The sequence below is a fragment of the Olea europaea genome, unplaced genomic scaffold (assembly GCF_002742605.1).
Source record: "Olea europaea var. sylvestris unplaced genomic scaffold, O_europaea_v1 scaffold1134, whole genome shotgun sequence".
NCBI classification, from domain to species: domain Eukaryota; kingdom Viridiplantae; phylum Streptophyta; class Magnoliopsida; order Lamiales; family Oleaceae; genus Olea; species Olea europaea.
Genome location: NW_019228724.1, coordinates 1 through 12,148, shown reverse-complemented (window position 1 = coordinate 12,148; position 12,148 = coordinate 1). Strand labels below are relative to the sequence as shown.

Here is a 12,148-nt window from a genome sequence, read left to right as displayed (position 1 = left end):
GTGAATCTGTGTGTGGTGGTGTGGTATAGGAGATGTTTGTATAGTAGTGTGGTGTAGGCGACAGTTGTGTGGTGGTGATCATTTTGTTGTTGTTGGCAGTGGTGGTATCGGAGACGAATCTGTGTGTGGTGGTGTGGTGCAGGCGACAGTTGCGTAGTGGTGATCGCTTTTGTTGTTGTTGGCAGGGGCGGATCTATGTGTGGTGGTTATCTGATGTGCACACGACAATTGTGTAGTAGTGTGGTGGTGATCGTTTTTGTTGTTGGTGATGCTTGTGGTGGTGTTTTGGCGGGGACGGATCTATGGGTGGTGGTGTGGGCGACGGTTGTATAGTAGTGGTCCTTTTTGTTATTGTTGTTGGCAGGGTGAGATAAACTTTGACCTTAAAATTTGATAATTTGTGATCAACAAATTTAAAAATATGTGATCGATAGATAAATTATGACCTATAAATTTCTTAAGCTATGAACAATGAAATAAACTATGACCTATAAAATATTTAATTTGTGATCTCGAAATAATTTTTGATCAATTAATTTTAAATTATATGATCAATAAATAAGTTGTGACATATAATTATGTAAATGTAATCATTAATTCTGTAATTGTGACCTTATTTCATTTAATTTATTAAATATTTTTTATTAATAAATAAATATTTGATTTTTGCTTGCATTTTTAAACTTAAGACCTAAAAATTGAATTGGTTATACTTAAAACTTGATTTATGATTTTTTTTTCCCTCTTTATTTATTTTATTTTATTTATTTATTTTCCAAGTATTGGCCTATTAGGCTTTCCAATTCACACGTCCAAGAGAAAAAGTTCAAACAAAAGTTCCACTCTGTATCCTTGAAGGCATAACCTGCGATTTACCTCCCTCACGATGCTTCAGGACAGAGGTGTGGAGGACCCTTAAGGTTAGGGTTTAACTTTTTTTTTGAAAAAGTTCAAACAAAAAATGTCAGACCTAATCCAGTCCAATTCCCCAAATCCTTGTCGAAGCATTGCAGCAGCTCTCATCCTTTCACTCACCAATTCAACAATTCCTCCAAATCCAGCCTCTCACTCTCGTCTCTAGCATTCCATCAACAGAAAGAAGAAAAACGTAATAAAAAATTGCACTGTATCTGTTTAAAATTGCTATCTGCCTCTCATTCTCGTCTCTCGAAAGGGTATGTTGAAGTTTTTTTTTGAAATACTTCCTAATTCTTACTGCTATAGTTATGTTAGTTTGATGTTTAACCTTTGAATTCATTTTGGCGGGTATGTTCAAATTCATTATACTCTTATTTAGGCAAAACGTGAATCTTATCTTAAATTAAAATTTCTCTGTCATATGCAATAGAACAAGCATAATTCGGTAACCCTAGTAATTTTAGGATTACTCAGCCTCATCACATGAAATATTTTAGTTCACAATAGCCTTTTCTGTCAATTACACGTGTCCATCAATATTCACTACTACTTCACAACCTTAACTTAGCAGGTTAGCCAGTGCCAGTTCTATGATTTTCGGAGCCTAAATCAAACATCATAAATTAGGCCCCAATATTTTTTGTATTTATGTAAAATCTATAAGTGTATTATGGAGTCAATAGTTAACTTGTTAATTTAAAATTTAACAATAAAACATCAAATAAAATGTATTATACAAATGATTTATATTATAATTAAATAATAAAGACGACAATGTTTCAAACCACCAATTAAATATTATTCATCTTACGATTTTAGAGGCAGAAACATTATTGAAATTTGAATGATCTACCTATTCAATCATTTATTTCTCCATTGATAATATAGTCAATCAATTCAGTATTTCTTGCGATACAGTTGATTCGAGATAAAATATAGTTAACAGAATTTTGTAAGTAATATAAGCATTTGAGATGTCTTCAAATATTGTTGCACTTCATTTACTCTCGTTGTTTTGCTTAGTATATAGTACATCAAAACATGTAACTCAGAGCATAAATCATCTCCATTAATATCCGAACGTCCATTGTGTTCTCGATACTTCTCAAGGAAAAAACTGCACGCCTTAAGCTTTTCAAGTTTAATAAAAATCCAAATGGCTCTTCATATTTTTAAAGTTGTTCAAATATAATTTTGGAGAAGACAGAGCTTGATTAATTATAAAAAGAAAGTATTCAACTTTAAAAGATTCTTTAATTGATTGATTTACCCAATCACCACTACTTTTGTCAAATTTCTTCTTTATTCAAATTGTACGTTTTTATCAAAATACATCTTCAATACCCACTTTGCTTGTCCTTTTTGTCGGTTTATCCATGACAGTGGCAAGTTCAATTTCTCTATAATTTTCGAGAAATGAAACAATTCCTAGTGAGAGGTTGATAGCACCATCATTATTCGTGTTTTCGATTTGAAGAATTTTCTCAAAAATATTGATTGCAACAACCTGAACCAAATTATCTAAGCAAGAATTCAAAATTTTGAAGTTTATATGTCGCTAAGAACTCGACTTTACTCTTCAATTAAGGATCTTCGTTAATTTTTGCCAAGTCTAGTGAAACGTCTATTATTTTAAACAAATAAATTGAATACTACCTATGCGATGAATAAGTTGAGTAGAATTAAGAAATTACTGCAACATGAGTTTGTGAAATTATATGCCGCTTGTCCCATTTTGTTGTATTTGAAATGGATCTAATTTAGAAATGAAATTCCCACAATGAAATTTTTTTTATTGAGCCTTATTTATAAACGGAATCGAATGGACCTAATTTATTAAAGTTTTAATTAAAAAAAAAAGGTAGTGAACCCAATTTACCAAAAAGAAAAAAAAAATGATGAAATAGGCTAGAATCTAGGGGCCCCTCTAATATTGGCCCTAAGGCGCGAGTCCCACTCACCTCTATACGAAACCGTCCATGAGGTTAGCATTTTGAATTTATTTGCTTGTACAAAAGCAGTGTTGCCAAAATTTCATCAATGATAGCATCTGGTTGGTCTTCTTTTTCAATTTTTTTGGACCATCGTCGAATAAAAAACTGTGAAATGTATTATGTGAAAATTCTGACAGCATTTTTCGGCATTTTTCTGTACACATAACAAGACTATAGCATTTTTTTTTTTTATGTAGAGTAACATAAGAGTCGAGAAAGGTCAGCAGAGAGAATCACCCATTTGGAAATTACCAAGTATAAATTGTGGCTGCAGATGTTGGCTTACCTAATAACGGCACTACTAAGTTAAAAAATAAAAATAAATAAATAATAATAGCTCGTAGAATTGTAACAACTTCATGTGTGTATTGTTCATGTAAATGTGACCGATTTTCAAATATGATCTTTGTGACATCTGGAAATAATATCATAGATATAATAAAATCTAAAATTCTGAAATTAATTAAATTTCTAAACATCTTATTAAGAATTTTTTTTTTATTGATCACTTCATTTGTTAAAAGTGGAAATTAAACATTCGATTTTTGGTCACTAAACTTATCCAAAAAATTTTGTGGTTTTCATTGCAAAATTTATATTTTATTTTAATTTAATTTTAACAACTAAACATAAAATAAATTTGAATTTTTCAAATGATGAAAATAATTTAAAATTCTACAAAAATACATTAAAATTAAATTTCATTATTAAGTAATTGAGTAATCATTTGTCGTGGAATTGATAATTTGGACTCATTTGTCCACTTTATTATTTTTACGTGACTTGTGTCCTAGTACATTTTTTTAATGAATAATAGGTTGACGTCATTTTTATGAGTTTAGTATCCAAAATCCGATCACCTCAAACGTCAAAGAGCAATCAAAGATTTTTTCAAAATTTATTGAACAATCGAAGACGTTTTCAAAGTTTAGTGAGCAATTAAAGATGCTTTAAATTTTTAGTGGCCAAAATTCGACCGCTTCACAGTTCATTGAGCAATTGAATACATTTCTCAAAATTTGTTGAGTAATCTAAGACTAGCAATTTGTTAACTATGTGACGAGATGCCACATGTACATTCTGTTAGTCACGTCACTACTTTCGTTAAAGGTTTGTAATGGATATTATGCAAGTGAGTAATTTCTAACTTTTAGATAAGTTTAATGGTCAAAATTCGACATATTAAATTATAGTGAGTGATCGAAAACATTGACATAAATTGATTATTTGACCAAAAGGGGTAATTAACTCGAAAAATGAATTAGAATTGCCTGTTTAGTCTTATTCGCAGAGCAAAGGGGATCAGCTGCTAAGTTCTTCTTCCTCGGATTACGCTAAATATTGGGGCAGAGGCAAAAAGGGGGACATTTTCATCACCCTTGGCGCCAATTTAACTAGTATAGCAGTGATTTCTGCTCAATTTCTTCATCAACAAAGTTGGAAGGTAGTATCTGATATTTCTAAGTGTAAAAACGGGCTTTATACGTTGAAATCGCGGTCGATCTGATTGTGCGAATGATTTAATTTTAACTCAACTTCCCATGGTTTATATATTTTTCCAAAATTGTTGTTTCTTGATGGTAACCTACCTCTAACAACAGTGATTTTTTCGACAACATTTCTCTTGAATTTTTATGCGGTTTTTTATGGTTTTCGCCGCCCCTGTCTGGGATTTTAATGTCATATAGTTTATATATATATCTACATTCCCCTCGAATCAAAAGTTATGAAGGTAATTAAAGGAGATATGCTGGTCCAAAATCTGAATGTTACTTGAAATTAAAAAATTCTAGGTATTTCATTGTTGGGGAGTGAATTTAAGGGACAGAGAACGGACAATGAAGATATACTGATTTTCTTTTCTGTTTAATTTTCTGCAGTATACTTGCAAGGTTTGAATACATAGGAAATAAGAAGATGCATCCTCCTCTAACAATCCATAGGCACCCCATGTGTGCAGACGTAAGTTTCTCCATCTTGTTGCTTCTCTTGTATTTACCTTGAGTGAGTTTATTTTATGCATGTGAGTTGCTTATAATTGATTACATCTTCCCTATGAATTATTGGCTACTTTTCTGCAACTTTGGCCTAATATCATATGAATTTAAGTTGATATAGAATGTGTAAGCACGTTAGATTTTCTTCAATTTTCATCATCAATAGAACAACCTATGTTTTCTCGAGATTTTACATAGTGTGTTTTTGCATTCATGGCGTCAAACAATGTCCATTTCTGTTGCTGTCGCCTTATTTATGATGCAAGTACAATACATTATTCACTATACTGAACCTATTTGAGGAGATTCATCTTGTGGGTGCTGGTTTTAGAATCTTTAAACTGAGATAACCACATTAAAGTACCATTCATTTTTTATGATAAAGGCTGGTTGGATAGTGCTTCCCCAGTGTAGGATAGGAAGAATTCTATCGAACTTCATCGCCTTTTCTGTTTGTTTAGCACAGTGATAAGCCTGCAAGCCTTGTAATTTATATGTAACTGCTTGGTGCAGATTATTGAACTGTTCCAAAAGTGCCATACGGAGCATCCTATTGGTAAATTTTTTGGTGACTGCACTGATCTGAAAATAAAGCTTGACAATTGTTTCCGCCAGGAAGTAAGTTTCTTAGTGAATACATATGTGTACTTTAATTTTAATTTAATTCTCTGATAAATATTATGAAAAAAATCGTCCCAATACACCATGACGCAAAAGAAAACCCTTTTGCAGAAAGCTGTGAAGCGAAAGGCAAATTTTGAGCAGAGCAAAAAGTTGAAAGAGAGGTTACAAGCATACAGGAAGGAAAATGCTGAGAATAGAGCTGAGAACAATTTTGTGCAATCATAATGTAGAAGCTAAATATGGATATGCAAGTGCAAAATTCTTGCATAGAAAGGGTACAGAAAAAGACACATCAAACTGGTTGCAGCTTGAAGTGGAGATATTCTTGAACGCCAAATGTAATATATTTTTTATGGAGCTCTCTAATATTGGAGAAATTGGATTATCATTTAAATTCCTTCCGCCATTGAAGGCTAGAAAAATATCATTTCCTCGGGATATTTTGTGGAAGATGATGTCTTTATGTCATAACTGTCTATACGTGATCGTGATGATTATAAATTTCTACTAATCGATGGGTTTATGCATTTTTTTGCGGGTTGAAGTATAACAGAATCGATTGATAGTGTGTATTTAGGAAAGGATATTATTGTCATTCTTTCATTTTGTCCTAGTAGAAGGCATGCATTCATTAAAGTTTGTTGTAACAGATTCAAATGTTACTTTGCATTGCAGTACATTATTGACTAATAGACAGTGCCAACTTGCATAATTGCTTATACAACAAGTGAATACAACAAAATCTTTGGAATGAATAAACAAGAAGAATAACAAGAATTGAAATAGTTGCATTGACAATAATATCAATGTTAATAATGAGACAGATACCCCAAAATCATGAATGGATTCCTATGTGCTTCTCCTGGAATCGTCGACTATGGATCCTTTAAGCAAACTCTGTTTCATTTTAACATTCTTTTACAAGTATAATCAAGTATAACATTGAAAACATTGCTGACAACCGCAGTGTGGGGGTTCGATTCCTGAAATATGGAATTTGACTCCTTGTAGGAGTAATGTACAAGCAGCTCTTGTTCCCTGATCTGTTGGGGCACATCTCACGATTTACCTCCCTCACAAAACTCTAGAGGGAGACGATGGGGGCCCTCAAGGTTGGGGTTCAACCTTTAAGTATAAGATTAATCTATTTGTACATTGTGGCTTACACTTTGGTTCACACGGCCCCACCCGACCTCTCACATGGTTGAGGTCGGGTCTCACGTCCAAATGCGTGAAGTCGACCTCCTCATGTGAGAGGAGTGGTGGGGCCGTGTCAACTAAAGTGTAAATCACCATGTACAAATAGCAAGGTACTTAAGTATAACATAGAAAAAGCTCGAATCAACTTCATCTGACAGCTTTAGTAGATGGGAACAGGACCTTAATACGTGGTGAGGAATGGAAAGACGGTTTTGCCCTTTTGAAAGTAAACATTTTGGCCCCTTTAAGTGGAATTAACGACGATAATAATGGGGATTGACCGCAAGGGAGTCTTTTGGACCTCATAGGTCATATGGGCCAATGGGAGTGTGTGCCAATAAGCCTGGTCAATATATAAGAAATTATGTAAACTGGGGGTGAAAATGGCATTTACTACATTTGACATGATTTTTTTAAAGATAAAACTCAAATATAAAACTATACAAGGACAAACAAAATCTTGGGACATCTCACACCATCGTGGAAATTTATACATTGATTGACCAAAACTTTATAAATCGGTTATGTACAAGTGGAAGAATCCAGCTCCAAACTTGGCCTAGAACCCTAAAATATTTAATTTTAACGTACTCCATTTCTTTTCATTCTATATAATTAATAATATTAATAATCTTAGTCCTCATCTAGTCCCAAGCCAAATGACAAAAGCCTAACAACTACCCTAATCCTTTAAAAATTATTGATGTTAGGATTACCAAATTTAATTAATAAGCAAGATAATGAAATTAATAAATTAATTAATTTGAATGTGTATTGTTTTTATTTTAATCTAATGGAGATGCTTTATTCCTTATATAATTGAAGTTTGACGTATATATTTATCTAAATATTAGCTATGTTCTTCATTTACGACTACTGGAACGAGGTTGTGCACCTGATGTTCTAGGTTCCACCACACTGACTTGTTTTGTCTATATCTTCTCCGGAGTTCTATCCTTCTTTATTAGTCACTTAATCAATGAACTTAGATCGTCGGACAATGTGACTAAGATAGTTATAAATACTTGTGGCTTTGGAAGCAATTTTCACTCATTTACGGGATTCGTATCAAAGCTCAAATGAATTGATTATAATTTTGTCTAAAAATAACAATAGATTGATGATAAATTTCAAATTAGAATAGATCGTGACATACTAACGGTACTACAAATAATCTTGGTTCAAACTGCTCTAATACATCATTTCCACTCTTAGAATATTCCAATGTATTTTATTATAGGACACATTTTACTTTTGTCCAATATACATATAGATGTGGCCATAAATTTAATAAATTTTCACTAAATCTACATTTGTTATGTTGCATTAAGAATAATTGGATTGAATAGTTAACCAATCTTATCACATGTTTTTCTTTATCGTGTTAATTATTATTATTATTATTATTATTATTATTATTATTATTATTATTATTAGTACTACTACTACTACTACTACTATCATTATCATCATCATCAATCTTAAATGTTCACAACGCACCATATAACACCTCATAATTCTCTCTCTATAATGCTTAGTACTTGATAGAAGCATGCATGGACATTAACCTAGTCATATTCGTGGTATATCTATTAGAACACATTGTACCATGTAATTGTAATCGTTAAACTATCCCTTGTTTATGCCCTATTTTTGGGAGAAAATATAGATTTTTTGGAAAATGTGATTAAAAAAGAAAGAAAAATTTTAATTTTAAGAGTAAAATTCTTTTATGAGAGAATTTGTAGTTGAAAATGAGTTTTGAAAAAATAAAGGTCAAAGATAGGCTATATATTCCAATAACATAATCTAGTCGTTTGCTAATACTCCCTCAAACATAATTTTTTATTTTGCTTATAGAGCTGATCTCTTATCCACGGTGGATTGGAGATTATTTTACTCATTGTAAATAAGGGATCAATTCCGATTTTACTAAATTGACAATAGAATTTGTATACAAGTCAAGAGTAAAAGCAAATGGTTGGACTATTGGATAGGAAACTAGTAAGCTCGTTAGTTGACTTTGAGCCATTAGTACAAGAACAAGGGTGTTTGGTAATGGTAGGTCCAATTATTTTAATTAAACAATTTTTATTAGTAACATTACAAATCACTTATTGAGTGTGAAAGTCAATTGTCATTTCTTCACTATTTGTTTATTATGATATACAAATACAGGATTTGATGTAATTTCCGCACTATTTGCTTATATTATATACAAATATTGGATTTTATGTAGATTTTTCGAGAATAAAATTTTGTGAAAAAAAAAAGATTTAAGGTTAAAAAAGCTTGAAAACAGCAGCACAATAGCTAATGCCACAGTAAACTGGGGTGTGCTGTGGGGTAACGGTAATCGATGAGGGTAACGTTTGTGGATTCGCAACTGAAGTAAATATGCATTCGCTGTGGTGGTTTTTTCTTTAATTGGCTTGAGGAAAAGCCAGAGAGAGAGAGAGAGAGAAATAAAGCGCATAGCTCCTATCAGTATCAGGTGTTTGAAGAAAGGCGTTGGGGGTCTTCTTCCATTGATATATGCCATGTCGAGACCCTCTGAAGCATTTCTTCGAACAGTTTGTTGTCATATTGGTGTGTCCAAGGATTTCTCTTCCTCGTTCAATTCTTTGTGATCTGGTTATAATTCTATTCTTGTGGATTTCTTGATTTTTCTTTTTTGGGGTTTGACAAAAAAATCATGTTAAAGATTGAATCTTGTTGAATATCCTGTCTATTCTTGTTTGGTCTTAATTTGCAATTTTTCTTAACAGTTTGAAGTGAAATACTAAATTGACTAGATTTCACACTCCCAAAAATCTGTGGGTATAAGTTACCCTTTTACTCCTCTGTTGTCCTCATCTAAACCTAATCTTCAAGAAAGGTCAAATCTGGGGTTTTCTTGACATGGTCTAATTTTAGTTCATTTATATTAGGGTTCTTTCAGCTAAATCTCAAAACAGTGTTTGACTGTTAGCTTAAAGTAAATGACTGGCCCTTTCCCTCCTTAAGACATGGAGTTTTGATTTTTGAAAGCAAAGGTTTATTCGGGTGGAAACTTTATTTTTTTTTTCTATTTTTTTCTTTTGCTTTTTGGAAATTAAGGTTTGAATGGAATTCCCTTTTCTGTGGTTTCTTGTTAGATGGGCTAAACCAAAAAATCAACCCCTTTGATTGATTAAGCTTTCTGAACATTTCTCACAATCATATCAGATTGATTTTACACAGTAGAAGGGAAAAAAGGGCTTTGATGCATATCTCACTTTGGAAGCCATTATCTCACTGCGCTTCTCTAATCTTGGACAAAAAGAGCAGAAAAAAAGATGATTCTGACCATTCAACAGAAGAAATCAAGAGAAACCCTTCAATTCTGCGGAAATTGCGAGAGCATAAGCTCAAAGAGGCTCTCGAGGAAGCATCTGAAAATGGGTCTCTTGTTAAATCCCAAAACATGGCTTCTGATTCCATGGTCAATCAAGATGAGGGTTTGGCCCGATCGAGATCACTTGATCGGCTAAATGCACAGGCAGAGTTTCTTAGAGCCACTGCCCTTGCGGCTGAGCGTACATTCAGTTCTGGGGACTCCATTCCTGAGCTTGGCGAGGCGTTCTCAAAGTTCCTCACGATGTACCCGAAGTATCAGTCGTCAGAGAGGATTGATCAGCTGAGGGGAGAGGAGTACTCGCATCTCTCTGGTGCCAATTCAAAGGTATGTCTCGACTATTGTGGATTTGGATTGTTTTCATTGCTACAAACTGTTCATTACTGGGAATCGTCCACATTTAGCTTGTCTGAGATTACTGCAAATTTGGGAAATCACGCTCTATATGGGGGAGCTGAGAAAGGTACCATTGAACATGATATAAAGATGAGAATAATGGACTATTTGAATATCCCTGAGAATGAGTATGGCCTTGTATTTACCGTGAGTCGTGGCTCGGCCTTTAAACTTTTAGCTGAATCATATCCATTTCAAACAAACAAAAGGTTGTTGACCATGTTTGATCATGAAAGTCAGTCTGTGAATTGGATGGCTCAGAGTGCTAGAGAGAAAGGTGCCAAAGTTAATAGTGCGTGGTTTAAATGGCCTTCTCTCAAGCTCTGTTCAACTGATCTTAGGAAGCAAATTTTGAACAAACGGAAGAGGAAGAAAGATTCCGCTGTCGGCCTTTTCGTTTTTCCTGTGCAGTCTAGAGTTTCTGGTGCGAAGTACTCGTATCAATGGATGGCCCTGGCTCAACAGAAAAAATGGCATGTTTTGCTTGATGCTGGGTCATTGGGCCCAAAGGACATGGATTCCCTTGGATTATCTTTATTTCGACCAGATTTCATCATCACTTCGTTCTACAGAGTGTTTGGCTATGACCCAACTGGATTTGGATGTCTTTTAATCAAGAAATCTGTGATGTCAAGCCTTCAGAATCAGTCTGGACGTACCGGGTCGGGTATAGTGAAAATTACACCCATGTTTCCTCTGTACTTGAGTGATTCAATGGATAATTTTCCTGGATTTGTTGAGGATGAAGAAGTCAGTGGGATTGAAGTTAACTCGGAAACTCGTCCTGGATCTCAGTTGCCTGCCTTTTCTGGTGTGTTTACATCTGCACAGGTGAGGGATGTAATTGGAAGTGAAATGGAACATGATAACAATTCTGATAGGGATGGGGCGAGCACTGTATTTGAGGACACTGAGAGTATTTCTGTTGGGGAGGTGATGAAAAGCCCTGTATTTAGTGAAGATGAATCGTCGGATAACTCACTGTGGATTGATTTAGGTCAGAGTCCACTGGGTTCAGATAAAGCTGGTCATGCAAGCAAACTCAATGTGGCCTCTCCATCGCCACCAATTTGGTTTGCTGGCAGAAAAACTCGTCAGCAAATTTCTCCGGAAGCATTAAAGACATCAAGTAGACCGATGTTTGAAAAGGAATTGAATCCAGGACATGATGAAGACCACCATGCATTATCATTTGATGCAGCTGTTCGATCAGCGTCTCAAGAATTGGACAATTTCAAGGAGATTCCCGAAGAAGAACATATTACTGAAAGAAATGAGGTTTTGAGAGAATGTAGAACTCCAGTGTATCATCATCTTCAGGAAATTGAAGAAGAACCCGATACTAACAATCCACTTAATTCTGCTGTGAAAGGATACGGTCCCAACAACTTTTCTTCTGCTTCTAGTCATAGAAACAGGCAGAATGGCTCAGCTTCTGAGATATTCCGTGAAACGAAGGAAAGTGCAATAAGAAGAGAGACGGAAGGTGAGTTTAGGTTGCTAGAAAGGAGAGAAAAAGGTAGAATTCCTGGTGGTAGATTTTTTGGCATAGAAGAGACAGAGCAGCTTGGAAGCAGGGAAAGAAGGGTATCCTTCAGCACAGAAGACCATCACAGAGCTCGCCTAAGCCAAACTCTGGAGCC

General features: G+C 34.2%; 2 protein-coding genes across 2 annotated transcripts; both read left to right on the top strand.

The window, feature by feature from the left end:
• The first annotated feature begins 4,178 nt into the window (after nucleotides 1-4,178).
• Nucleotides 4,179-6,105, top strand: LOC111373449 (COX assembly mitochondrial protein 2 homolog). The gene is made up of 4 exons (XM_022995980.1): nucleotides 4,179-4,356; nucleotides 4,793-4,874; nucleotides 5,423-5,527; nucleotides 5,642-6,105. The coding sequence occupies exons 2-4, from the start codon at nucleotides 4,830-4,832 to the stop codon at nucleotides 5,756-5,758; spliced, it is 267 nt and encodes an 88-aa protein (XP_022851748.1). The 5' UTR covers nucleotides 4,179-4,356; nucleotides 4,793-4,829; the 3' UTR covers nucleotides 5,759-6,105.
• Nucleotides 6,106-8,997: 2,892 nt separating this feature from the next.
• Nucleotides 8,998-12,143, top strand: LOC111373457 (the record flags this gene model as incomplete). Its single annotated transcript, XM_022995994.1, has 2 exons — nucleotides 8,998-9,322; nucleotides 9,941-12,143. A coding segment is annotated over exon 2 (2,166 nt), but the record flags the coding sequence as incomplete, so codon positions are not given.
• Nucleotides 12,144-12,148: the final 5 nt, after the last annotated feature.